The sequence below is a fragment of the Osmia lignaria genome, chromosome 5, assembly GCF_051020975.1.
Source record: "Osmia lignaria lignaria isolate PbOS001 chromosome 5, iyOsmLign1, whole genome shotgun sequence".
Lineage (NCBI taxonomy): Eukaryota > Metazoa > Arthropoda > Insecta > Hymenoptera > Megachilidae > Osmia > Osmia lignaria.
The window spans coordinates 9,048,686-9,076,567 of NC_135036.1; the positions used below are offsets into that span (position 1 = coordinate 9,048,686).

A 27,882-nucleotide genomic window follows, 5' to 3' on the forward strand; every position below is an offset into this window, starting at 1 on the left:
CTCCCTGGGATATCTTTTAAACTAATCAATTTTTGACCCAAGTACCTTAGTAATTTTTTGTAGAGAATAGCAAGACACGAAATTTGGCGTCAAGAAAAGTGCAAAATTAAAAAAAAAAATTCCAAATTGTTCCTAAATTATCTTTTGAATTAATCAAATTTCGACCCAAGTATCAATGCTCTTTTCTAGCGAATAACAAAATTCATCTAATGACTTTTAAAAAAGTATAAAATTCCATCAAAAAAGACGAGACTAATCTTAAAATCTTTGGAATGTCTCCATTTCCGGAGTCATTTTAGAGCCAAGACTTGGCCCAATATGGATAATAAATCGTCAAGGAAAGGATCCTGGTTGAAAATCAATCAACAGACCAATAGTTTAATTGGACAGTTTATTACGTGTGCGCCGGTATAGAAATATCATACAAATCCGAAGACGATCCGAATTGGATTACGAAAAACGTTAGGTCTACGGTGGTTCCCCATTTTTTTTCGAAACATGTACATACATTACAAGAGGAGTGATGGTAGAACGATCCTAGACAAACACCTAAACGAATCACTACTAAAACGAACCACTAATTAGCGACAATGAAGGTAGGGGTAGGGGGGAGAAGATATTATTTACAATTCAGTGCATTTCCCGTATTCACATGAAGCTCCGTACACTTTGGTATTTATCGAATGTACATACCTGCGTTTACAAATACAACGTACATCGGGGTAATGTGCTATCGTCGATATTATGTACTTGGCGACATTTTTTTTTGCCTTTTAAATCCTTTATACGTAAGTGTATCGATATTATGAATTAATTGCGCCTGGCAATACACCGTGATCCAAATTTACAATGGACACAATCATATTATTTACAGTGTCGAGTTCTTTTGTTAGTCAATGTGACGCAGTCAATCGAGACAGAGTTGGATCTTGCTTTAAATTACCCTTCATTATTAATAATATTAGTGTTTTATTGTGGCAAATTGGTTTCAAGAAACGAAACGATACCATGGAAAAATTTAATGTAATTGTATTTTCTTTTTCATAATTAGATTTCTAGATTTGATTGTCAATTCTTGCTAATGTTGTAATGGTGGTCTATTATCAGAAATGCAATTTTATTTAATTGCAGAAGAATATTATTTGATTTATTGTTCGGAAAAGGAAATCGAAATGGAAGCATATGTTCGAAAAAATAGGAATGACTTTATATTTATAAATGTTCTAAATAAAAATAGAATGTTTAATAAAATATTAGTGACACAAGAAAAATAGAGAAAAGAACAATGTTAGTCAATTTCACCTTTACTTTATTTTAAACATCTCTCGTGTTTTTTTTATTTACATAATATTTACTCGAAATAAATATTTTATTTTGTCATGAATCCAGCTCGACTTCCATTTTCTATTTGAACAAGAAAACTCGTTCAACCCCGTCGACGATACTGCGTCGTCATTCTCTCTTTCTCTCTGTTTTTGCCGATAAAAACATTCTTTGGTCATTCGAACGGACTAAATCGAAACTAATCAACAAATAAAATCCATCGAAAGCATACAACCTCCCTCACCGCGCAGAACAGAGTTCGAAACAATCTCAAGTTCCTTTATTCCGAAACGTTCGATACGTATACACATTTTGCGTGGTTAATGCAATCCTATGTTTGCAATAAAATATTGGAAACTTAAATTTACACTCGTTCCTTCCTCAGAGAGGGAGGTGAGAAAATTTTGCTACGTTTATTTTGCCCTATTAAGACTAATTGACGTATCTGCAATTTGTCAAGTTGCAAATTTCAAGTTATGAGCAATTCGGATATTAAATGTTATTTTTTAAATCATCTCCAAAGGAGGAAGCCATGTTTATGGTATATATTCATATAATTGTCTATGAAAGTTTTATGTATCTGCATTGGTATGTAATACTTCCTGTTTCTGTTACAGTAATGTTGCAATAATGGAACAATAACGTTACAGTATCTGTTGTAAAACAAATAAACGTGTTTGACATGTGCTATGACAAACAGACGCACGTGAGCCGACCTATGGCAGCGCCATGTTGTTGAAAAAAGATTTTTGCAGAAACGTCAATAGACTTATTAATCGTTCAACGAGAGATCCTACCTGTTTTGCGTAATTCAGTGAAGCCCTCTACTCTTATTTCCAATGTTGTAGCAGGTGGTGACACTTTGCGACACTTTATAATTATACAAAAATATGAAAACAGAGCAAAAGAATCACACTCCCCAAGTTCGAAAAATATACTGAATATAAGATCGCGGCGCGGCGTATGCTGCGCAGTACCGCGACGCGCATGCGCAGAAGAAGCGTGTTTGGACCAATTAGAGTTAACATGCGCAGAACAACCGGAAGCTCGTTATATAGGAAGTACGGTCTCTCGTTGAATGATAGCTGGACAATATTGCACCCCTTCACCCATCAAAATTGTATAACAATCAAATTAAAAGTCTTACCAATTTATTAAATAATTAAATAATTAAGTTTCATTCAACAGATCGAACTGTTCTTTCATTTTTGATCAATTATCATCCACAATTTCTACGCACAAAGGTGGGTTTCTTCGACGTCAGCAAATTATTTTGCATAAATAATCAAACTAATTGTCTTCAATGCATTTTCTCTCTCGCTCACTTTGCAAACTACAATAATCATGTTTACGATCGTTTGATTATTGAAAGTATTTTGTTAAATATTCAATTTTTTATTTGAACAATCCCGATTGCCGATGTTTCTCATCGCCATGCGCATTCTACCTGAGATTTCTCGTGTACGGATACATTCGTGATGTACAAGCGAATTTCTCTCGTTCACGATTAAAATGTTTATTTGCGAAACATCGAGCATCATGATTTTCACCATCTGGATAAATAATACATTGGGTAATTATCAATTTCATTCGTTTCGAATCAAAAAACGAAAAATGAGTTTTTTCAGTCACACATTTCTTCTTTTACAGATCTTGTCAATTTAAGCATTCAATCGTTCGCTATTTAAGCTCATGTTTCCGCAAATTTGATCTTTCTTTCCATTGCGATTGGTTTTTTGTTGTATTGAGAACTAGACGTGTCCTTAACCCTTTCACGCAGCAATTTTGTAATCTATAAAAAACTGAAAAAAGTTAATGTTCATTCTTTAACAGAATTTATTTGATGATATGTCAGTTTTCCTATTATGAACAAAAATTACGGATTCTGAGCATAAAAATTTATTCCAACACGAATCTTCAGGTAATTAATGATTTCACTCCTCTCTGTGATACAATCATGTATCAGAATCCTTCTGCTAGAGATGCTTTAAAATTGAATGAAAATTATTAATCAATTTTATGGCACAAAAAATTCATTATCATCATGGTTCAATCCCTAAGAAACAAACCTTATCTTCATTAAAAAAGGACAGTCGATTCATCAGGTGCAAAGAAGGTCAAGTTATTTCACGAAAAATTCCAGTAAGTTTACAAACTGTTCATTTTTCACCCCTAGTTATTCTCTCAAATTACTATTCTTTTCAAGCACTTGTTGAAAGAAGACCACGAAGAAAGCGGACACTTTCGTTCTGGCCACACCGCACAGCACTATGGACTTCCTGTATCGTGATGAAGGGAATCACTGTCACTTTCTAGGTAAGTTACATAGCTATCGGTGCTGTCCGGATGTTGGCCCATATCTGGACCACCACTACTAGGATGATGTGGACCAGGGGGTGGCAATGGACCACCACCCCCGCCACCTCCACCGTCATTCATCGGTCCACCGAGCATCCCTGGCGGTGGTAATTGTGGTGGCCCGCTATGAAGGTCGTAACCATGCATCTGAAATCAAATATTTCGGATTTTTACCAAATAACCAATCTCCTTGAACATGTATCTACAATCTAAAATAAACGAAGATATTTTTAATCAATAAATTACCTGTGATACTAAATGATGGAAAGAGGGCGTGTTGGGATCTAACCTGTCCAGATCAGTGTGAAGGGCAAAGTCAGATAGGGCTTTCCATGGTGGTTGATAAGCTTGCACTTCGAGTGGCGTCATTCCTATGGAGCTCTCGTGTCGCACGGGACTACTGGCTACCATAGGAATTCCGTGCATTCCACCGAAGCCTAATTTACGGCCATCCTGTTACAAAAAATACCTGGATTCGTTAAATTGTTGAACGGTAATTACCTTATTTTCTTATTCACAGATTTCACAGTCACAGATTTAATACTATCGCAATAAATAAAATTCTCCTTATTTATTTTTTATTTATGTACTCACCTTTTCTTGCATCTGCTGTTTCATGGCGATTGTCTTCTTCTTATCCTTGCACCGTTTATTTTGGAACCATACCCTGATGACGCGCGGGCTTAGGCCCGTCATTTCGACCAATTGCTCCTTCATCAACGCGTCCGGCCGTGGATTTGCGGCGTAACAAGTTCTCAAAGTGTGAAGTTGTTTCTCGTTCAGAACAGTACGAACTCTAGTCGGTTTTCCATCTGAACCACCGCCGCTTTTATGGCCGCCCGATCCTCGGGTGCCACCCACGCCCGCTTTGTGCGATCCACTTTCGGAGCCGGAATCTGCGAACAAACCGACGTCATGGTTATTGACGTTAATCTTTCGATTCCTTTATTTTTCAAGCAACTTTTCTTCTTATTCTCTTCTTTCCTTCTTTGCCATCACTTTTTCTGCAACACAGTTTCATCTATTGTATATTCAATGTTATATCAATTTTTAGAGGTTTCACGTGGAGATGATCATAAATATTTTACAGATTAGACTTAAAGATCTTTGAGCAATTAGAAGGTGAGTAATTAAAAGGAAAAAAGTCCACTTCCCAAGGAAGAGGTAAATCAGGAGAATGCAGAGGCTGCGACTGTCTTCCTAACCGGTCCTGTGAAACCTTCTTTCCCAGCTAATGGGAGATCCGGATAGTGATTCAATATGGCGGATGGAGAACATCTGCGTATTCGAGAGGCCACGGACAATATTGTCGATGAGCAAACTTTGACCGATTTACGGATCGCTATTGGCTCCGAGAAGAAAGAATAAAAGTTCTTTCAGAACTTTTACATTTTTCACTTCATTTCAAAAACTAGGGCTTCAATTATTTGAAACAACCAACCTTTCACTGTAGCTACTTAAATTTCACCTCTAATTGTGACCAGAATTCATTTTGATAATTGTACGAAAAAGGAAAGAAGAAAAGGGATACGCTACAAGGTGACAGTCTGTTCAGATATTAGGGTATTTGGATAATGGGTGTTCGGATACAGGAGATTCTACTGTACTACACGGTTTATCGGATTCATTATCATCGAACGACCAACTAAAAATTGCCTGATATTTATGTCGAAAAAGGAAGAAGAACGAAAGAGCAACGTCCAAATTTTTAGTTAGGTTCAACCCCCCTTGTTAGTCGCATCGATCAGCGGTGGAAGGTAGCGGGAAGAAAAAAAAAAAAAAAAAAAAAAACAAAAAGAGTCCAGCAGGAACCTTTCGGACACTTTTTCAGCCGACCAAACAGCGAAACCCATATGTAAACGGGTGGACGAGGGACGAGCGTCGAATTTCATTAACTCCCAATTAACGAGTAATAAGTAACTCGTGCCGCGATAAGGATCCAGTTTCCTTGGCGGTGTCCTTCGAAAGGATTTGGTAGTCGCACGAAATCGAATGTTTGCGGACGGTAAGACGAAAAGGCGACCGAGTAAACGAAATCCTGCGCCTATTTTTGCGTCCTAACCAAATAAGTGGCCACAAAGGAAGAACCGCGAGAGAGGGACAGAGGAAGAGAGGTGGATCGAAAGAATTCGTGGAGGAGAGAAGAGGAAACCTCTCGTGTCGAACGTGAAACCGATTATTATTACGACGTTTATTGGTAATAGCGGTATTTGTGGGGCTACTTGTTTGATGTAAGAGTTTGTTCTTTAAATGTGCCCATGAGCAAAAATTTTTTTCCTCCACGTACGGAGGGGATCGGTGAAACTTTAATGTATTTTTTAACGACTTTTAAGGCTACGACTTTAAAAATAAAATTTTGTGTATCTTAGATTTGAATTGATGATAACCTCCTACTACAACCTCATTGGTCGATTAAATATTCTCGTTAATTTTTCGCTTTGATCAAACTCAACAAATGTACAATTTGTCTCGGAAACCGAATTCTCATTTTCTCTTGCAGGGTCGTAACAGGTCCTCCCATTAAACTGGATAGAAAGGAAACGACTCCCGAACGTAGGGACGGAATTGAATAAACCTTCATAAATAAAAAGAAGAAGTGAAAGAGATCGTGCGTAGTTATGTACCACGGTAGTTGGCAGAGAGATGTTACATTTGACACCTCGGCTCCTCTCTAAAGAGTTGTCAAACCACTGGTCGTCGTGGTCGTTCGGTGGCCCGTGCTTCCTTGCATCGGAAAAAACGTTTAGGCGCAACGATTTCCATACAAAAATAAAAAAAAAAAAAATAAAAAGAGAAATACTCGAGTGACAAGCACCATGGAAAATACGCGCGCGTCTCTACGTAATTGTTTACGCGAGAATTAGAAGAGGACGTTTCAACTAACCCCTGTACCGCGTTGCTATACAATTTTCAATTATCACCGATTAACCAGTGTCGTGTCATGCTGTTAGAACGACCGTCTAAATGTAATTTATCGTTGGCATATGTAAATAATGAATTAGTAATAGTATACGTCTTCTGTGTAGAAATAATAAATCATCAGGACCTCTGACGACCCTCTGTGCCAAGAGATACCCTATGCCTTCAGTCTGCCCTGAGGATAAATCTTGGGCATTTTTTTAATTTTTCAAAATTTTCAGCGATTATGAATAGCATATCTTTGATGATATGATTTTAACAACCCTTCCCTATCAATTTTCCAAGACGTCTCGCAGTGTTCACTAAACAGTGTTTGCAAACTCGGTAACGTAACACGACGTAAACTACACGGCGTAATTAAATTACGAGCCTTATTAGATATTTAATCCAGTCAAGCCAGGCAATATGTGTGCACGGACATATTAGGAAGGCTAGCTGGAGGAACACTAATCCTGTGTAATCCTGCCGCGTAGGAGGGAAGTGGTCAAGCCTTTCGGGTCTTAACGGCTTCAATTATCAACACCTAATTATGACCCGTGATCCTAACAAAACATCGTGATGTCACAAGGGCCCTTTGAGTTTCTACCCCTTTCGCAAATTTGCCCTTTGTGCTCCGATACTTCCTGCCCGGACAATGTAATCCACAAGTAAGTTACAACTAATATTCTATTCCTTTTCCATGTACTGAAAAATTTTGTAACTATGTATAATTAAATTTTGGCATAGAAGGAACGAACCTTCTGACCCTCCTGATTACTCTAGTGGGTCCCAATTTTTCCTTGATTTTTATAGAATTAAGAATTTTGTAAGGGAAATACTTTCTTCTTACCGGATATCGAGCCGTCATTCGGGTGCAGATGATGATTATTATTCATAAGGGATGCGTTGTTGTTATTCTCGCTTCCAGGTACACCGCCGGGTCCTGAGCAAAGCTTCCCACCCTCGAGGACATCGTGGTCGTGTCTGCAGAAAAGACCGTCTTGTCTCAAGGCAAATTCATCGCCAGGTACTAGTTGTCTCATGCATGCCGAACATCGGAAGCACTTTATATGATAAATCTTGCTTTTCGCTCGCATCACGTAATCGTCCTTGCTGAAACATTCGCTGCACTTGTCGCACTTCGTTCCGAACAGCCTGCAACAAATTTCACTTCGTAAGTGAAAATTGTAAGTTTCAATATTAAATCGTATGCTTCCGCGTGACAATATATCCCGTGATTTTTATTGCCACGGAAACTAGAGATCTTTATATTTTAAATAAATTTAATTATCTGAAAATGGTAGGGGTGTGCGTTTACCTGAAAATTCGAAAACCCTACTAATTCCGTTAAGTATCGTAATTGAAATTACCATCTTTCTCCCGTAAATTCGTTCGTGAATTTATTTATTGCCTCTATCCGCGTCAACTCTCGTCTACACGTTACCATGAAATTTAGCTTGCACACCGGTATCGAGTAGTTAATTATCGGTTTTTAAGCTAGCTGTACTCGACTGGCTACCTGATTTCTCCGAACGAGGTAAATTGCATTCATTAGCGGTGCCTCCTAAATTGTCGAATTTTATTAAATAAAAGTTCTGTACGATGCATAATTAGCTTGGACGGTAACCAGTTAATTATCAATTGCTCCGGTAATTGTATCGGGGAGTTCTCTCGATAATTAACTAAACTAGATACAGGACGATGTTGTCTTTTCGAAGCATAGTACAGCGTAATTTATTTAATGATTTATTGTTAAGAAAAAGAGGAATAACACTTGGTGGTGTTGAATCGAAGGTAACGTTAATAAATCATACTTTATGGCTAATAATTGACAATCGCGTTGGTGTAGAATGGCTATTGTTATTCTCATATGAACATGATGACTGATACGATGGAAATGTTCATGTGTGATAGGACATGCTACAACTGCAATTATCCAGGATACTGGTTAATAAAGGAAGTTGGTTCAACGTAAAAAAAGATTCTATTGCCATAACAAAATTAATTATAACTGACTTCGAAAACTTTTATTGCGCGACGGTAAGATCTGTTGTTACTTTTTACGTTTCTTTCCTCTCTGACCGAATTTACTCGAGGAACGAGGATCACCCAGAAGGAAACGTTTTACCCTCGTTGTTTCGACTTTTCGAACGAGGCGACAGAGACAACAAACAGTTGTCATCGGTGTCTCTCTGGCCTGGCAAATCCGTGTCGACCGGATATGTCAGTCTTCTTCTTCTTTTTCGTCGTTTCGGAGGCGTTTCGACGTTCGATGGATCAATGCAAATAAACCGCCTGTCCACGAAAGAGAAAAATATTTGGCGCAGGTTGTCTGGGGTTCGTGCTGATGAATCTGCTACGAGTTTGAAAAAGTTTCGTCTTTTTTCTTGAAGACCCCACTCGTTTTAGATTACGTTGAACATCGAGGCTTGTTTCAGCCCTGCGAGATTTTCAAACCTTGCTCTGACTTCTTTGTTTCTATCTGTTAGGGTTGCTTTCTATCGTTTTTTCCTAATTTGTTATATTCTATGGATTGAATAATGCACAAAATAAAAATTGTATAATATTTTTATAATAATGTATTAAACATGTAATAAATCAATCGTTTGTTTTCACCCTTTACGCAAGTTAAACAGCTTCCTCGACGTCGACAGATATTAATTTTACGTTCGATGCAACCACGTGTGAACTGCACTTTTTTGTTGCAGTTGCGTTTCCTCGAGCGCATACGGTGGCTTCTGAATCTCCAGATAAAAATACACTGAAGACACCCTCTGTCAGTTCTTACTTTCATCGCTTCCTCCCTTCACTGTCGCGTTTCTTTTTTACTTTTCTGCAATCCCGTCGTTTGCAAATGCGAGGGGGCCAGTTCGCATTTTCGCGGTGGCCCGCTCTGTTGCCTACCTAATTGCGCCAATCCGATGACCATGCAATTGTTCTTCCGACAATTTCTTACCTAACATAGTCTCGTTTGCAGTAGGTTTTCCCATCCCGAACGAAACAGGTGCAGTGCTCGTCCAAAAATTGTTGGCACTCCGCGCACTTCAAACAAGCTGCATGCCATTCCAGATTCGGTGCAACCCGCAAAATCCACTGGTCATGTATCCGTCCACCGCATCCCACACAGTGTGAGCTTGTACTCTCTGAAAATAAAAGAAATATCTGTTAATTACACATGTTACAAAATTATTGTTAATTGAGAAAAATACATAAACACATAAAGTTAATGGAAGTACTTGGAATTAAAGGGTTGCAAGTGACAGTTCTTGAAATCCTTGAAAATCATCAAATACAATATGATAAATAATAAAACTATCATTCGCATCCCTTTGATGATAAGTACCTCAATTAATTTTGACTCTTTTAAAAAAGTCTCCACGAATGGATTGCCGAAGGAACATTCTTTCAACTAAATATCTGCATAAAACGATTCTCCCTTTCATCTTTCTTCCATCGGCGTAGCATTGAAAACGCGTAGCTCGAAACCGCGTCATTTGTGCCGTCAATACGGACACTTCTCGCGAAAATTACAGTCATCATCTTTTGTTTCGAGAGCGGGATGCGTGCAAAAAAGTGGGCAAGTCGAGACTTCAGTGAGTGCCTATTGATAAGGCGTATTTTAACGCGGTGGAAAAGAACGAAGGGGTTTGGAGGACCCTATTGTTGAAGAGATCTGATTTAACCGTCGCACAACCCTCGTACGCAGTCAATTTCATATCTATCGTTCAATATCGATGATGAATTCCATCGCGTCATTAGAAAATTTCACTGATCGTCGAAAATATGATGAAAAAAATGAAAGAAAATGAAAGAGTATAGACGTGGCTACGGTGGTTGCCCCACTGTTGTGGATCGTTCTGAAATTAGTCGTCGGTCGGGGCGCGTTTGCGCGCTGCAGACGCGAAACCGTGAAAAGAAGAAATTCTGACAAGGGTGGGAAGATGAGAAAGAGGGGAATGGTGAACACAGAAGGACGAACAGGGGACGAAGTTGGGCGGTGCACTTTCAGCTCGGTAGCTCGAAACTCCGCCCAGGTTTGCCGAGCTTGAAACCATCGAGTCGGCGCAGGTTCTTTGCCTCCTTCGGCGAAATGCATTTCTCCTTTGCACACTCAACACTCCCGTGCCTCTCCGACGTCTTATCGGCGAATCGGCGAGAGATGTTCGATAAATTTCGGTGCATCATCCCCGTCAGCCCATTCTACTCGCCCTTAAATTTGACGCCTGTCGTAATATTGTTCCTCCGCATACCCACTCTGTTGCATTTTTATTTCAGCTTATTTATTTCGTTCTTCCTTCCCCTTTTACTTGGAATATTCTCATCTTTAGCTTGTGACGTTAGTGTCTTTTTTCTTGGTCCATATGGCGGATTTCGAGATTTGTAACTCGAATTCAAAGTAGCCTATTTAAAGTTTTATTACTTAAAGTAATAGGAATGCACCTAAATTGTGTAATGAAAATTTATTATCGGTATCTTAAGCCGTAGTAAATCAAAATTATAAAAACAAAATGTATTTTATGCCTTTGAAGTTAACGGAGCCAGGTGATTGGCCGGTTACATAAATTATAATTACAGTCCAGTAAGAAATATTGTACTGCACTTCTCAAAGTGCATACACATTCAGGTGACAATAAGTTGCTCTTTAATTTATTTTGCCACAATAAAGTATGTTAGTATCCAACAGAATAAATGCCACGAATGAAATGTGCAGCAATGAATATTGCATAATGGTTTCTGTAAAGAGACAGCAACTGCATATGAGAAATTATATGTGCAGTTACAGTCTTGCTTGCAGTTGGAACGCATGCAACTTTGATTCATAGAACCTATCGTAAAATGTAATTCACTGATCTAATAGTATTTATGAATTGTCTCGAAAATATTTGTGTTAAAAACAGAAATTTCAAGTATCTCTAATTTTAGATCACAACGAGATTGTAAGATAAAGTGTTTGTTCTATTATTTTTGGTGAATTTATAATGACTGTATAGAAAATAAAGTTTATACCACCTGTTCCTTGTTATTTCTACCAGTGAGATAAATTCTCCAGAAGCATTCATTTTTCATATTTTTCTATCAGACGTTATTTGCACTTCACTATCACTGAATTATTAATGTGAAAATTAAATGTATCTCAGAAGGAATTTTGTTTAATATTTCATACTTGGAAACTCATGTTGTATACTTGCATAATTAAACCTTATCTATAACACACGACTACAAAACTTGTTATTTTTATCAATGAAAATAAGGTATATTTCATATTGAAAATAAGTTTTCTATTTCACAAAAATCAATATACATATCGAGAAATCTTCATTTTACAAATAGCAAACCTATAATATTCTACACGTTCATGAAACAAGGCATCGACAATTACGATATCTCTCTATCAATTGGCTGGTCTTCGTTAACTTTTGTACTACATCCAAAGTTAAGCGTACATTGCAATTTACATTATCGTCTGATAAGTATAAACAGAATGTGCTATACGTCATACACGATAACGATCGTACTTGCACAATACGACCTCGTTCTTGTAACAACTGGTTGAAATAGTAAGTAGAACCTTGCACCCTGATAAACGACACCTTTTCTGTTGGTAAAAATCCGCAGGATGGACAAAATAATAGAAATGAAAGAAAGTTTGAAGAATTTTTTTCTTTCCTTCTTTTATAATTAATATAGACATTTGGTCTGGACATCATTGAATCGAATTGATAATTTTTAGAGACTAGTACTTGAAGAAAATTGACGTAAAAGACTGTGTGAAATTTCTATCAGCTTATTTCAAGAAGAAGTCGAACTATATTGAAAGCAACAAATGTCTAATGCTATATTAACTTTGAAGAAGTTAATAAATTATTAAAACTTGCAAATCCGAATGGAAATTTTGAAGTTTTAATTCTATTTCTCTCTGAAAGCGATTTTCACATAATAAAAAGAAAATGATTAAGAAAAAAAGAAGTATAGGAGGGCGAAGTGATCGAGACACTGTAAGTTTTACGATGGAACAAACACCATCCGGCTTAGCTTCCGACTTGACGAAAGTTTTACCTCGAAACCGGTAAAAACACGGTCCCTCGAACGTTTCCTGACCGGTTGGAAAATAAGAAGAACATACACGCACCGTATACACGATAGCGCGGATAAGCTTACAGATGAGTTTTCATTCTTTTTGCTTTGTTCCAGCGCGTACAGCCAGATGTAAATGCGCGTGGAAAAAGGGTTGAGATTTACGGCCACCCTGAATCGCCTCGACCACGTGTGGATAAGATTTAACCCTTTTCTGACCAGTCAGACATATATTAGGTGTACCAATGAATAATACACTATTCCCTGGATAAATAAAAAATTTTTATAAACCTCCTCTTTCATTAATAAATAATAAAAAATAAATAAATTTGCCACTACTATTTCGAAATTATAACCAATTTCTTGCAGAGATATCCAAGTTACTTCTTTTAAAATTAATAAAAAAAGTAAGAAGAAAAGAGAATTACAATAATAAAGAATGTAAAAGGAAAAATAATTATCTCCTTCAATTCGTGGCCCATGATAATGACACGAGATACAAAGTAGAATTTGACAAACGACCGAGCTTCCAGGCGATGCAAAAATCGATCATTTCTACCGGATGTCCTCTCTACAACACCGTATACACGCAGTGAGTCCTCGCGACCACCATGAAGAATCCCGAGGAGGCTGTGGATAAGGTCAGAAGCATGGACAAGGAGGGACAAGGAGGACAGGAGTGGCGGAGGTAAAGGCAAGGGCAAGTTCGGCCAGGATCAAAGAGATTCGAAGGAGAGGAGAGTGTCGGCGGCGTCCCATTAGCTTCCAGAGACGACAACCGCGTCGTATCTTCGAGAGCTGGCTGTGCATCGATGCACCTTTCGCTTCCTCTCTGTCTCTTATAAATATGGAACACACTCGGATTTATGATCCGATTTATGATGAATTCACAATCCTCTAGATATTTGCTTGGATACATCGTTGCTTTCTGTAACATCGTACGGTTGACAGGTGTATCAAATTGAATTTTAGTTTAGCCTTGAATTTTAATATTAATATATTGTCAAAATTAAGGCTGGAAGTCTAATTTGACCGAAGACTGAAGCTGAACTGATAGCTACCGATCACAAGGATTTAAATTGAAAACCGAACGACCTTTGCGATGTTTGAGGAATCTTATACGGCGTAAGACGGAAACACTTGGCGTGTTTTCAAAGACTTATCGAGCAACTCGTTAAGAGAGTAAATAAAGAGTATACCGATCCTGGTGCGAGGCAACATCGACCCGCGTTTAGAAAAATGGAAAAAATTGACATTTCGAAGTCGACTTTATAATATATGCGGTAATAATGAATGCTTAATTGACATCACGTTGCACCGACGGTGTACGATTTCTGGAAAGCATGAATAATGCATGCGATCCACGCGGCTTCGGTTATAAAATATTCAATTTGCCATTTAAATATTACAACGATTCAAGAGCAATCGAGAGACGCCGTGATAGGCGTACAATGTGTATCAATCGCCACCGATTAATGTTTAATTAAAAATCAATTAATCTGTTGATAACAGTTCAACGTTATGTAGAAAATATAAAATTTATTTTTCACGAGTTCAAGTTTCTTTTTCATTCGTATATGATACTTCAAAAGAAATGACAAGTTTCGTTCCTCGATTAATTTGCGAGCCTTCCGACACCCTTAACGAAGATATGTAAATTATGATACTCGATATTCGAATTCTGACCTGCTGATCAAACACCCTTAACCGTACCTTTTTTTTTTCCTTCGCTCTTTTAGTAACACGCTACCCCAAGATACCTCCTTCGTCCTTTTTCCCTCTATCCCACTATTTTTTTCTCGTTTCACTTTTGTTCGGTCCTCTTACTCTATTTACGTTCCTTTTTATTTTTCCACTCCTCTCCTTCGTCTTATCTACCTGTTCTAAATTCAGCATATTTTCTGCGGCTCCCATCTACTGTCAAGGGATATCCATCGTTTTATACGAGTTGAAAAGAAAACAATCATATTTAGAAAAATAAGGTCTGAGAGGAAATAAAATAAAATTACAGATTATTCTACAAAACTTAAATATCGATCGTAAGATATATCGAATGCTAAACCTAACTGTTTGGTTCGAAAGGAACGACGTGGATTTTCGAGAGGACCAGATGCATTCTTCCTCGAGAAAGTGGACAAAAATTCGTGAATGGTTAAAAGAGTGTCCGATGAAACATAGCGAGGTAAATCGGAAACGCGGAGGAAGGAGGGCGGGAGGGTGTCAGGGGAAACAGGAACAAGGAGATACGTTAGGAGAGTAGCGGTTGCAGTGTTACAGAAGGACGAGGAAAAGAAAACGGCGCCGTGGACTGTGTCGAGGATGTCTGGTTGGCAGTTCAGAGGCGCCGACCCGGTGTCCCACGGCGTTTGTTTGGTATTTCATTAACACCTCCGCTAATTATTTCCCTTTTTTTGTGCGGCTCGGCCGGTTTCGTAGCAGGATCGGGAATGCACCTTACAAGTCGCGAGTCCAGCCTTAAGGATACCTTCAGCCTTCGCTCGTGGATACCGTATATGCTTGCGCGGATGTAAAATGCGTTCGTCGAATATCATTTATAAGCCGCGTATTGCTCCTTCCGAATTCAAGCGAGTCGGGGATTTTCCTCATTTTGAATGCCCTTAGGTGATCGCCACCGCAAATTAGATATGCTTGAATAATTAAAAGAAAACGATAGAAAAATATCATATTAAATAAAATTGCTTTTTTACCCACTGATGCAACTAGGATTTTTCTGGAGATGGCTAAGTTCTATAAAAATTTGGAAATTTTATATTTCTGAAATTCAAGTTAATAATTAACGATTCCTATATAATGTAGATAAAAACAAATTTGACATTTTTTTGAATGAATGAAGTATCTACATTATAACAGGAATTTTATATAGAGACTAATGATAATAAGTAATTTGAAACGTAACAAAGCAGGTGTAGCGATGATGTACGAATAATGATAACTAATTGCAATGAAATGAAATGATAATAGTGACCGGTTTGCTCCTTTTTTTTCGACTTATTCGTATGCATGTTTCAATACGCGATTCATGAATTTTTCATTGTCATTAAGATACGTTTTACGTTACATCATGAGCTACTTTATTATACATTCTGTAACTAACGTTACAACAAGACTCATTTTTATGTTACTGATTTGCTTACGGACTTTTCTTCTATTCATTAACCAAGGTGTAATTTTTATTTTCAAATAGATTCCAGATAATCCAAATTTTTTATTTATTATTTAATTGATCTTGATTACATCTTATTTATTTTCAGTCCCAATTTACCCTACCTCACCGTCATTAACCACGTAATTAAGACTTGCCACAATTACTTAAAAAGCAACACCAGAATTCTGATCGCGTGTATCCAGCTCGTTCCTAACGATTCGCTTGGAAGTAATATAGCAAGACGAAGGGATAGAAAGAAAGAGAGTGAATAGCGATAACGTTACCGAAACGTCGGCGTCGCGACGGAGCTGCTGCACGCAAAGCAGGCGCCTCTCGTATCCAATGGAGGCCGATACAGCACCGTGGCTAGCACTAAATTTAGGATGTATACTTAAATGAACGAAAGGTCGTCCTTAGATATCCCCGGGGCCGAAATTTATGTAGGTGTTGTCCGTGGCTTTTATCAGTCCGGCTGGCATTCCTTTGCGTCCACCCGGCGCCCCGGTGTCGCCCGAGAGCAGGTTCTAATTCGTGTGACTGCGACCCGGTTCCTCGAAATTCGGCTCGTCTTCGTTCTGGACGCTCGCGAAAAAGCTCGCACGATCCGTCGTATTTATACTTTGACGCGCGAACCGGCGAAATTATTCCGAGTTATCTCGCCGAGGGGCTGTACTTCGATTTGTTCGAGAAACCGCGCGGATAATGTTCACCCGGACCACGGGACGAACAGCACCCTCGGCTTCCACGACAGTTTCGGTTTCTGTTAGTGCGTGCCTTCAAGTTTTCCGCGCAGATTATTAAAATATGTGGTTTTTTAACGAAGATGAAAGACCGGCGCTTGTTTTTTGAATAAGAGTGGTGTTCGTTAATTAATTTCTACCATTGATGGAAACCTTCGTCAAGATTATTTAATTCTTCCAAAGTAAGCAGATTTTGAAAATATACACTTTCTAGAGCAGTACCGCAATTAGGAGGAAAGGATCAGAAGAACCAATTATGCCCCTATTAAGAAATTAAAAATTCTTTTTTTAATGAGTTCCGGACTGATCGAACGAAAGAGAAACACAAAACGCGAGTATATACCTATCGATACACATTATCTTTTCAATATTTATAAGCTCGACGTGGGTGGACCAACGCAATTTCTTTTCACACGAATCGATCCTAATCGTTTTCGTGTTCTGGCTACACCTTATCCTTTTCGACTTCGTTCTATGTTCAGGCTTGAAGAGTGCATAATCGTGCACCTGACTTGTTAACCAGAAGGACAAGAGATCGCCAGTTGCTCGATCGTTGATTTCATACGGTCACCGCCTAAGTGTATGTACTGAAAAACAGATACAAGTTGTACCCGTTCGATTGAAATTTGTTTAGAATAAAATTTCCATTCTTTAAAAATAAAAATTGCACAATCTGTATGTTGGTTTACTAAAAAATTATAAAATTCTCTTACCACGATTGTTTGCAAAAGTTTTGTGAAAGTATTACGCGATAAAGTGATTTTATTTCAGAAAATTTATTCAGTTGTAGTATTTTTTCGTGTGCAAAGTAAAATATTGCTCATTGACTGACGTAAATTTACACAGCGGCTTTACGGTTGCATTTTTCCAAAAATATGGAAAAATTTGTGAATCGCTGCCGATTTTACAAAGTTTACTTTATTCGTTATGCTAATTATTGCACTGCTAATAAAATTTCGACAAATATTCATGAAATTCCGAAACGAACACAGTTAACGTAACTGGCTGTGTAAATTGAAATTCCAAGAATTTCTTTTTTATTCGCCAATTTTTTACAAACGAGTAAATTGCAAGAAGCAATACACTGTAGGTCATTTGAATGAAAACCAATAAAACACTATTCCATAAACTATTTTTAAAACTCTCTTCCGTTTGATTACTAAATAAAGTACAGGTTGTAAATCTTTGTTAAGTGTATTTTTAGTACCGCATAGTTATGGGACATAGGATTGTCATAGTTAAATCAACAGGTTAAAATGGTTGTAATTTTACGATCTGAAAGGTTAAAATACTTTTGCAATAATATAAATATTATTGTTCCCTAAATCATCCTTCAACTTATGATCTTGATAACGAAATGCAAATAAGAAAGTAGTTGAATATAAACATAAATCTTCCTTTAACTTTCATCGGTCAGTTACTTAAAGGACTATTAAATAAAGTAATTTGCTTTTTATTATTGGCTTTTTAATTATTTCGATTGAGAAATATTTTGATCTAAAAAATCAGAATTTTAGAGCCTCGATTCTCTGGACAAAAAATGCTCAATTCGCCAGAGAATAATTCCCGATTTTCACTGGAATAATAATCATCAACGACATGAGAAATATATTTCAATTTTGCGAAATGTCACATCGAGTTATTGAATAAATTAACAAAATTCACATCGATTTGCAGAAAAATACTTTCGGAGGTTTCGAAAGGAAATTTGCAGTGGGAAATAATCGTCGACGAGGGTGAATTTATCGAAATTTTCCAGACGTGGCATCGTGTTGTTGAATAAATTATTGACGATACAAAATGACGTTCACGTTCGAATCGTTGTCGCATCGTGTTCCCGGTGTCATTACACAGTAATATCATCGAGTATGGGCTTCCTAATTCTCTTCAGGAATTAGCGTCAGTGACAAGAAGCAGACCTTGGCACATCGACCACTATTCCGACACGGTTTTACAGCTTATGGTCATCGACGAGCCATTTGGCCGCTTTTGGGAGAACGATGTCCAGAAGGCCCCACGAGACTCCCGTCAGCCCACGGACCTTCTTTGCGACCATTGTAAACCGAGCTTTCCGGGCCCTAACGCCGGCGCCAGGTTTCGGGTTTACGACACTGAATCGATATGGTCCCATCATTAGTTCGCTTTAACGAGCACGGACCACTGTCCTTCCGTTTCATTCCGTTGTTCTTGCTCGCCTCTATCCTACACTATGGGCCCAATTTGCCTTCTTCCACCCCATTCACAACTACACTCTGTATCATAACCGGATTTTCGTTCAAGAATTATACATTTAACTTTAGATTAATAGACCCTAAATAGACGCTGATCAAGGGTTAACGAATCTAATTCTGAAATTAGAATTCGCAGAGCAGACATTTTGACGGGAGTGTAGATGAAATAAGAACCGGAATAATACGATGAAATAGGTGCCGTGTCCACACAATCGAGATATGGAAAAAAACGACATTCCCTGATTTGTAATGCCTAATCACTCGGTACACATGGTTATCAGCGATCGAAGACATCCTTCGCTTATTACTAATACCGAAAAGAAATCGGTGCTGCTTTCGACAGATCAAAGCCAGACCGCTTCGAAGGAAAAACTGTTTTCAGTATCAGACGTTTCGATAACATCGCTGTTATCAGGACCGACGAATTGACTAACTGTCTGATAAAATGACAAGTATGTTTCGCGTCATCAACGTTGATCCAACGTCACGATTATATTCTATTTTTCTTCTTTTTTTCTCACGTATCAAATGCTTTGGGGAAAGTCAAGCTTCATTGGCACGTGTTTGGCTTATTAAACTTTCAACACTCGTATTATTGATATTAACAAAACATTATAATGTACTGATAATAATTTACAAATGATAAGAGAAATTTGATTTCTAAAAAACATACATGATTATCAGTAATTATTTTTCTAATTCGTTGAGTCATTAATCTTCTGTCACACGAATTTTTTACGTTTGTGAAATATAGATATTATAGAAATTGAATTTTTAGTTTGGAAAGACGAGAAATTGAATTTTTTTCGAATCATAATTGAAATAATGAATATGTATAATTCACAATATGATAAAATTTGATATTTTATTGTACTCTTTAAGTTGGCGTTACTTCGCTCTTGCATCAAATCTTATCATTAGTTCTTCTAACCGATCGTTCAACGATTATTCTTAGATCATCGAAGAAAATACTGCAGGTCAACTACTTCGTATATAGTCGATATGAAAATTATTATTTTTTGAAATAAATTCTAAATATTCAAATTATTCGAATAGTTGAAGTCGTAGTAAGGAAGGGTTCGTTCCTGGGAAACTTTACGCGAGGAAAATTCGATTTTCACGGATACTAATAGCTTTCGAAATGAAGACAAATTATCACGTTGTTCTCACGAGTTCGTCGCTTCAATGGACAGCTTAATTTAATTTAAACCTAACAGTGTCCAGAAAAAAATCGATTACGAGATAGAAAGAAAAATTGTATAGATCGTTTTCAGAATTATTATCATTCACGCTACTTTATTATTTTTCTAAATTTCATATTTATTGCAGATTTGCACTATCGTTTCGACAATCTCAATAGTTGGTCGAAACAAACCGAAAGCATCGATTAAGAGTAAAAGCAAGGGCTGCTAGCAAGACACTGATAAATGTTTACGTGCGCCGATAGAAAAAGGAGCCAAGGCTTAATTCAATTGCAGGCCGCCGTTCCGCAAACACTCATGATAATTCAATCAAGCTCACCCCATCGAGTTATACCGATTCCACCCTCGGAACTGGCCCCATTCGGCCAAGAACCCCGTAGGAGCACTGCGGAGGGTGGAAACGGCTCATAATCTCCGTATGAGAACATCTGCACTCTAATCGGCTGATGATTTCCACCTAAACCTACGTCCTCGGTGTCCCTTCGACCCACACACCCCTTCGTTTGTAAATCATCGGCTTGTCTATGAAAATTATCATCCAACATTTCTCATTCCTATGCACTTTTTATATTTTTATTATTCCATTTATAATAAGTGTGATAAAATATTCTAATTGATGTGGGGATAGATTTAACCTAAGAGTTAAAAGAGTTAATGACAGTCAAGTGCCAAACAGAAGATTTTTTGAAAAATTTCGCCATCAAATTAATCAGTGTTAATTTCAATATTTGTGCAAGTGTTGGGAAATATTTATCAGAAAGTACATGTTATCTTGTAAATCATCGGTGATACGGAAATGGAAAGACGGAAATTGTCAAAGTTTATAAATATAAAAAATTTAAGAATTGATTTTCAAATTTAAAGTATGGAAATTCTCTTCTGCATCTACGAATCTAAAATCAATATCGCTTTTACGAATTCAACGTCATAACAATTATCTCTCACTGTTGTAAAAATAATACTGCCTTTAAAAGTAGCCTTGTACAATTATACCTTGAATATATTATATATGTATCTTCATTATAAAATCACATTAATAAGTTTGATTTCAAAATAACGATGAACACCCTTAATAGCAATACAAAGTTTTCATCTGCATCCAATACTAATATCTTTATTTATTAAAACCTTTCTACAAAAGAATTGGAAGTCAAAAGTGACGTGAAGAAAATAATCATCTGATTCGTAATTTATTTTTACAACAGTAACTATATTAAATACTATTGCATTGTACGTTAGAACCACGTGGTTCTATTTTAATTTTATATCACAACAGCATTGTGCACTCGAACCTGCTGCAAGAATAAGTTCATCATAATAAATTTATCTCGAACGAAATTCTAATAAGTTTATTTAAGTTTTGCTCGTTTATAAAGCTGTATTACCTTTTCAAAGGCTAATTTCTGTTTTCTACATTTTTGCTGCACATATTACATGCAAATATGCGGTCGATAGGAAATTACTTTAATTATAGTGATTACGCAAAGCAACATACCCGAATAAGTATTTTCTTTTTTCTTTTAGTATATTTTTCTGATTAGATAGACGGAAAACGTATGTGGATATGTGGATATTTCCAGGAAAATAGAACGATTTACCAAGCAATTCCTACGTTTAAAATTATTAATTATAACAAATGAAATTCATCAAACATTCATTCATACTAGATTTTTAAACAAAATAACGTAATTGTGCTTTAAAAATGAAATAATAAAATTATTTAAAATAATATTTCAAATGGCATTATTTTAAAAGTGCCCAGGTGTCCTTAAGACACCGAGGTTCTCCAACAAATGCAACTCTTTCTTTTTTTTTTTTCTTTCAATGATGTTAATTTTTCTTTTTTTACGTGTCAGAGGAAAGGGCGAAGGCAGATATTTAAATATTTTAAAGGCAACGTCAAGCGAAGTTATACGCGTCGGTGAACGGTGGAGCGAGAGGAATCCCCACCATTAATGTCGCAGTCGCTTTCGATGCACGGAATGCTGATATCGCATAACTTTTAGCGTCTAATCATGCAAATGTATGAGCCGTTAATTAAAACCGACGCAAGTTGCATTTTACTCGGTGGCAGCCGGGAAAAAAAAACTTTCTTTCCTCAGCTACCGGAGGGAATTTGTGAAATCTTGTAAATTTTCTGACATTTTTCTCCCGGTTTCGTTCAGCAACCGAGTAAAATGTATGGCATGAGAAAGATAAGGGAGCAACGTTAATTGAACGGTGTACAATTTATATTTCGACGGTTAAATTATTCCTTCACCCACGTAATTCAATCTTATTTATATTCTTCAACATTGTTTCGAAACTTATCTTACGGTTTACTTTGGGGAGAAAATATTATCGCTGTACTTTTTCGATTAAAATTCAAGCAACGAATTATGCGATCGTGATTGTGAGCATAAATTTTGGTAGAAATAATTGTGCACAGCTTTCCAGCGTTTCGAAAATCGTCGCTATTAGAAACGGTCGTACTGACAGACAGAATTCGCTTGAGTTTATTTCTGATTGCACCCGTGGACCGATTCGGCGGTCGGCTATTCGGCAGTTAAGTAGAAACAAATGAAGTGAATTCGAGGAATTCGAACTAAGACTGTGGTCTTCGGGACCGCTCTAAATAGTTTTTCGAAATCAAACGATCTGCTCAAATCTCCTTTTCTTCTTCTTCGTCTCGCTTGATTTTAAGTTCACCGATTAAAATAATTCATTGTGTATTGTTCAATAAATTTTTATCTCTTTTTGTTTACAGAATAAAGAGCTGCATTTGTCAACATTCTGAATAATAAACAAAGAAACTGAACATGTTCTGTTTAAAATGAAACTTTCTATGGGGTTGAAAGTGTAAATGGGAGAGATAAATTGCATATGGATTCTCATCGGTACCATGATCATAATTAGACGAGATAAATGGCTAGATGGTAGTGTTTCGTTGGAGTAATTACGATCGACGTATAGAATTCATAATCGTCTACAAAACGCGGGAAATACGTGTTAAACGAGTTGCCTTAACAGCATGTAACGTTGAACGATTGAAAGTTATCGTTGAATCGCCACACGCTACTGAATATTCTATGGTTACAACAGATTTATCTGATTGCGAGGATGCACGGTACATGCCGACGCTTTAATCACTTTTATTCGTCCGAAGAAATCGTTTCGAACAAATGAAAATAAATCATTTTTCTGAGAGAGTCCTGGCTTTTCTGCTAGCAAAATAAACGAAGAACCTTATTCAAAACTAACAAAATTTTCCAGTCGAGACTAGTAGAATCTTCAGATAGTAGAATGCCCGAATAGTGGTGCATTCAGACAATAGAACGCCTATTGTAATCAAAATTAGCGGTTGTTGCGCGCGGCGAAAATACGTCCGAATTGCGAATCAACCTCTATCTACTACGTTTTATCTACTATGTTTTAAATAAAATTGTTCAATGAATTTTGATAATTATGGACTGCATAGTTACTACTTGTAGTTCCTGCAGTGAAGCCTTATGACAACTGTTATCAGCCTCATTAGTTTCTATCAGTACAACTTTTACTTTTTCTTCACATACGAATTAATAGCGAAATCCTATAAGCATGACATAAATTATGGGATCTTGTCTCTTCGCTAAATTAACATAATATCATGGCTTATTTATGTAACGAAATACTGTATTTTAGCACGCGATTTTGATAAGGGCTTGGGGGTACAGTTTGTTGACTCCAGGTGATTCTTGAAAATGTACCATAAAACAGTTTTTTCAAATGCACTATCATTATTTTTTTAGTAGTCCACGTATTTCTCGATTGAGCTAAGGAATGATGTCGAACTTGTGGCTTTCACGACGACCACTGACGTTGCTATTTAAAGTCCAACCACTGACAGGTCAAATTTCTGTGGCTTTTTTGGAAGCATTCTTTGCTCCAATCCTTTACGAACGTGAAAGTAAAAAAAAATGTCACTGAATTTGACTATCTTGCTAGATGTCTTTGTTATAATATAAAAATATCAAAGGGGTGAAATTATGAGCAGGAAGCATTAACCCTTTCCTCTAATACAGTAATGTTCTACAATAGTATGGTTCTTTGGTTCTATTATTTGAAGAAAATTGCATCCCAATTGCTTTGTTTCATTGAAATACAGAAACTGAATCTTTGATATTTTTATTAAAATCTTCGGTACTTGAGGGATAAAAAGGACCAGCTGATGTACAGTCATTAAAAATTGATAAATGATGAATGAAAATGCCATGAGATATTGAAATATCATTAGGAACAACAAAGAAATAAAAATAATTGGTAGAATATTGATAGGTGGTGCAATGCAATTGGCAAAAATTCCCGTCGGCCGCGAATTTCAGCGAATCGACCAACACTTTTGTGTTGGCGATGAAACGAATAGCTTTGATCTGTGTAATAAAAATTAATAGCAACATTATTGACAATAAAAAATTAGAGATCCTTGAAACTATCGATGCATATGTTCCTACCACTTTTTTCTGTTCAAACCAAGGTTAATTCCTCCTAAATTCGAGCATGATCTCATTGCTGGAATATGTAGTTTAGCTAGATTTATAATATAATTTCAATCGAACCTGATAAAGCTTACTTTTTAGAGAAGAATAAAAATCGGAGTCCATCGACAACATATTATAAACGATATATAGATACTATAAAATATTCCATCGATATTTCACAATTCAATTCAATTGTTATTATAACTTCTGATTATAAATAAAGTTCTATTTTATCCTGACACAAATGTCATTGCTTCTAAACACGATCAATAAAATATCAATTTTATCTTTTCTTTTTATCGTAAAATTCTTATTATTGCTATAAATTACTGAAAAATTATTTATATTCCATGACACTTTAAAAACCTTTGCAGTCAAAGGTGCAAAATGTCACTTTGATGAAACTATAAAGTGTCACTTTTTGAAATAAGCAAGAAATACCAGACGATAACGATTTAGAAAGTAGGAATACGTACTTTGGGAAGTGAGGTCACCGGGTTCGTCCTGTATGTTAACGGGTGAGATTTTCACTGACCTTGGAGGGCCCTGAAGGCTGAGGGGCCCGGGCCCTCCGGCAGCGGCCATCCTCTGCATCGCTGCACCCCCGATTTCCATCGCTCTTCCAGCCCTGCGCACCTCTTTCGACGACTTTCGAGCAATCTTGAGGCCTTCCTGCCAAGTACGACCTCCGGTCGTACTTACTTATTTTCGACAGAATTTCACGAAAGTGTTTCAACCCCTCACCACTTCCACAGTTACTCTCCCTTCCCGAGGGAATTCAATAGTCGAACCGAGGTAACACTATTAATCTTCACCGATTAATCATCAGAAAATTTCACTTCTTCGACAAAGAATTCACTCGTCGTCCCTTTTCATCGATGAAACACGCGATAGTTCACAATTACCTAATGTCCTTTTCGACGAATTCCTTTAATTTCATCATCAAAACCTTGCACCACTTACAGGATTCTCTGTACTCAGTCCACAAATCTTTTTAATTAGCTAAATGTCACCTTACTCGAAGTTATCCGCGCACTCTGTTCGTCGGAAGAATTCCATCATAGCCATAGTTGTTGCGGAATTACACTCCAGCGACGGATCAGTGAATTTTCGCACACGTTAAACTAATATCTGGATCCTTGATCCTTCACAGACCTCGAAAAATCATCGAATCAAGCCGGATAGAGTATCCCCCGGACGACTAACCGATCCTTTCCAAGCGAATTCCCTGGAATCGCCCCTCCTCGATCGAGAATTCGATCGGCCAAGCCCAACGATCCAGCGATCGTCTCGATCCTACAGGGATGGTAGGGTTAAAAATTGATTGCTCGCCACGCACCATCCATCAGCATCGGGGAAAAAAGGCTGCTCGCGGGTGTAGGATTATTCCCTTGTCACTCGCGGCGAACGGTTCGTAGCGTTAACGAAAAATCAGGGAGAAAGGGGGGTTGGAAAGGAGGGCTCGGGAGGGAGAGGTTCGTAGGAACAGTGAGAGAGAAAGAGAGAAAGAGAGAAGGAAAGAGAGAAAAAAGAGAGAAAGAGAGAACACGTAACACGACACAACACACCAACGAAACTAACGGCGCGGGGCCCTGGGAGGCACTGACTGCCGGTTTGTCTGCTATAGCACCCAACCTAACCACCCGATGCCCCCACCGCCGAGGTCGACCTCTTCGACCCCACTACCGAGGTCGCTCCTCCACCGAGCAGCTCGAGACCGCGTCCTATCCGCTCGCGAGAATTCGTGCCTCGTTTCCACGCAGACGTCGAACCATTCGTTCTCCCGATGGAGTCGACTCTGTCGCTTCCACGCCTCCTGGGGGCAGCTGTGGGACACTTGGCCGGTTCGAGCCGCCAACAAAATGGCCGACAGACCTAATCGATTCGTATACCTCTACCCTCTCCTCTCTTCTCTTTATCGAGCCTCTTGCCACACTCTCGGTCTCTCTCTATCTTGCACCGATACACCGATCTTGGTCCTCCGGACTCGTGGCTTTCCATACCGGATACTCCATCGAACGACCACCGAAAGACACTAACAGGCTCCCGGACACCGTTCCTTCAATCGCATTCTACCCTGTCCGTCAATCTATCCCTACTCAACGACGACCTGTTGTCGACTCCGCTACTCTTCTTTCCTTCTTCCTTCTCGAATCCACGTATCGTTCGCTTTTGGAGGAGGAGCTCGTAGACGGAGGTGTTCGACGAAGGTTTCCTGCGATTTCCTTTATTTTTGTCGCATGCTTCGGAATATCTCCTTGCCGCTTTATTGATTCGCCGCGTTCCGGGCTGCTTTGAATCCTTTTGTTTCACCATCCGTTCGAACGTTCGAATCCACATTCGCGGGTGTTTCCTTTTCGACTTCGATTTTCTCCATGGCGGTTCTTTGTTTCGGAGGAGGGCTCTTTCAGCTTCTCCTCCTTTCAAAATATTTTCTTAGAACTTTCTGTTGTACCGAGTATTTTTCAATTTTTCTTTTATGTTTTAGCGAATTCTTTTCGTTGGCTGCTTTGTAATATTGGAGATTTACTAAATTAAATTATTTTCCAATTTTCCAATCCTTCTCTGCTATAAAATTTCCATGGTTTTCAAGCGAAAATGCACGAAAAAGTGCAGTAATTTAATTGACAACCTGATATTATTATATCCTTTTTTGTTGTTAATAATACTGCGCAGGCACAAAAATTCGACGACTTCTTTGTATGAAATTTTTAGCGTTATACTAATATTCATTTTCCGAATGTTCGAAGTAGATATTCGACGAATCCATTCGTGCGTGAATCGAATTATTAAAGAGGATGGTTCTTTAATGACATTAGTTATTTCATAATCGTGCGAAGTGAAATCTATTTCTTTCATTTTTAAATATCTCGCCATTTTAATAAAATTTTAACTTTCTGAAATATCAACGATAGGCTGTACAGAATTGTTTTCGATTTTCTAAATATATTATTACTAAAATTTTTTAAATATATAAATATTTATAGTATTGTACACAGTTTAAAATCGTTGTCGATAATCGGTTAAATTGATTCTACTCTAATTAATCAATTGATCGGTTCGTTGACACGCTAAAAATAAATGAAACAGCGAACAGAATAATTGAGCTTTTCGCGAAAATAGATGCGATGTTTTCTCATGAATACATTTAAAGTCGAACCAATTGCGACAGAAATAAATCTTGAATTCGAAAATAATCAGGAGATGCACTTTTGTTAATTCCGTATAGACAGCTAGACAACGATTTAGCAATTCCAAAGATAGACACGTACTCATGAAACATAAAGTCTCTTTTGAGAATCCAGGCTATTTAATAATCATACTTATGTGTTGCAAATAGAATAGGTATTTAATTACCTACACGTTTATTTATTGGTATCAAAAATGTAAGTA

General features: G+C 37.6%; 1 protein-coding gene across 1 annotated transcript; it reads right to left on the minus strand.

Moving 5' to 3' along the window:
* On the minus strand, positions 1-27,122 carry tup (LIM1_Isl and LIM2_Isl domain-containing protein tup). The gene is made up of 6 exons (XM_034325352.2): positions 24,966-27,122; positions 9,536-9,722; positions 7,430-7,734; positions 4,276-4,577; positions 3,928-4,134; positions 1-3,828 (listed from the first exon to the last, which is right to left on the minus strand). The coding sequence occupies exons 1-6, from the start codon at positions 25,102-25,104 to the stop codon at positions 3,592-3,594; spliced, it is 1,377 nt and encodes a 458-aa protein (XP_034181243.1). The 5' UTR covers positions 25,105-27,122; the 3' UTR covers positions 1-3,591.
* Positions 27,123-27,882: the final 760 nt, after the last annotated feature.

Bases quoted from the DNA above. Each gene is read 5' to 3' on its own strand.
- tup (XM_034325352.2), bottom strand. From the start codon at position 25,104: ATGGAAATCGGGGGTGCAGCGATGCAGAGGATGGCCGCTGCCGGAGGG. The intron at 7,735-9,535 runs GTAAGAAATTGT...AATTTGTTGCAG, and splicing joins TGCAAACGAGACTATGTTAG to GCTGTTCGGAACGAAGTGCG. The intron at 4,578-7,429 runs GTAAGAAGAAAG...GTTTGTTCGCAG, and splicing joins GAATGACGGCTCGATATCCG to ATTCCGGCTCCGAAAGTGGA.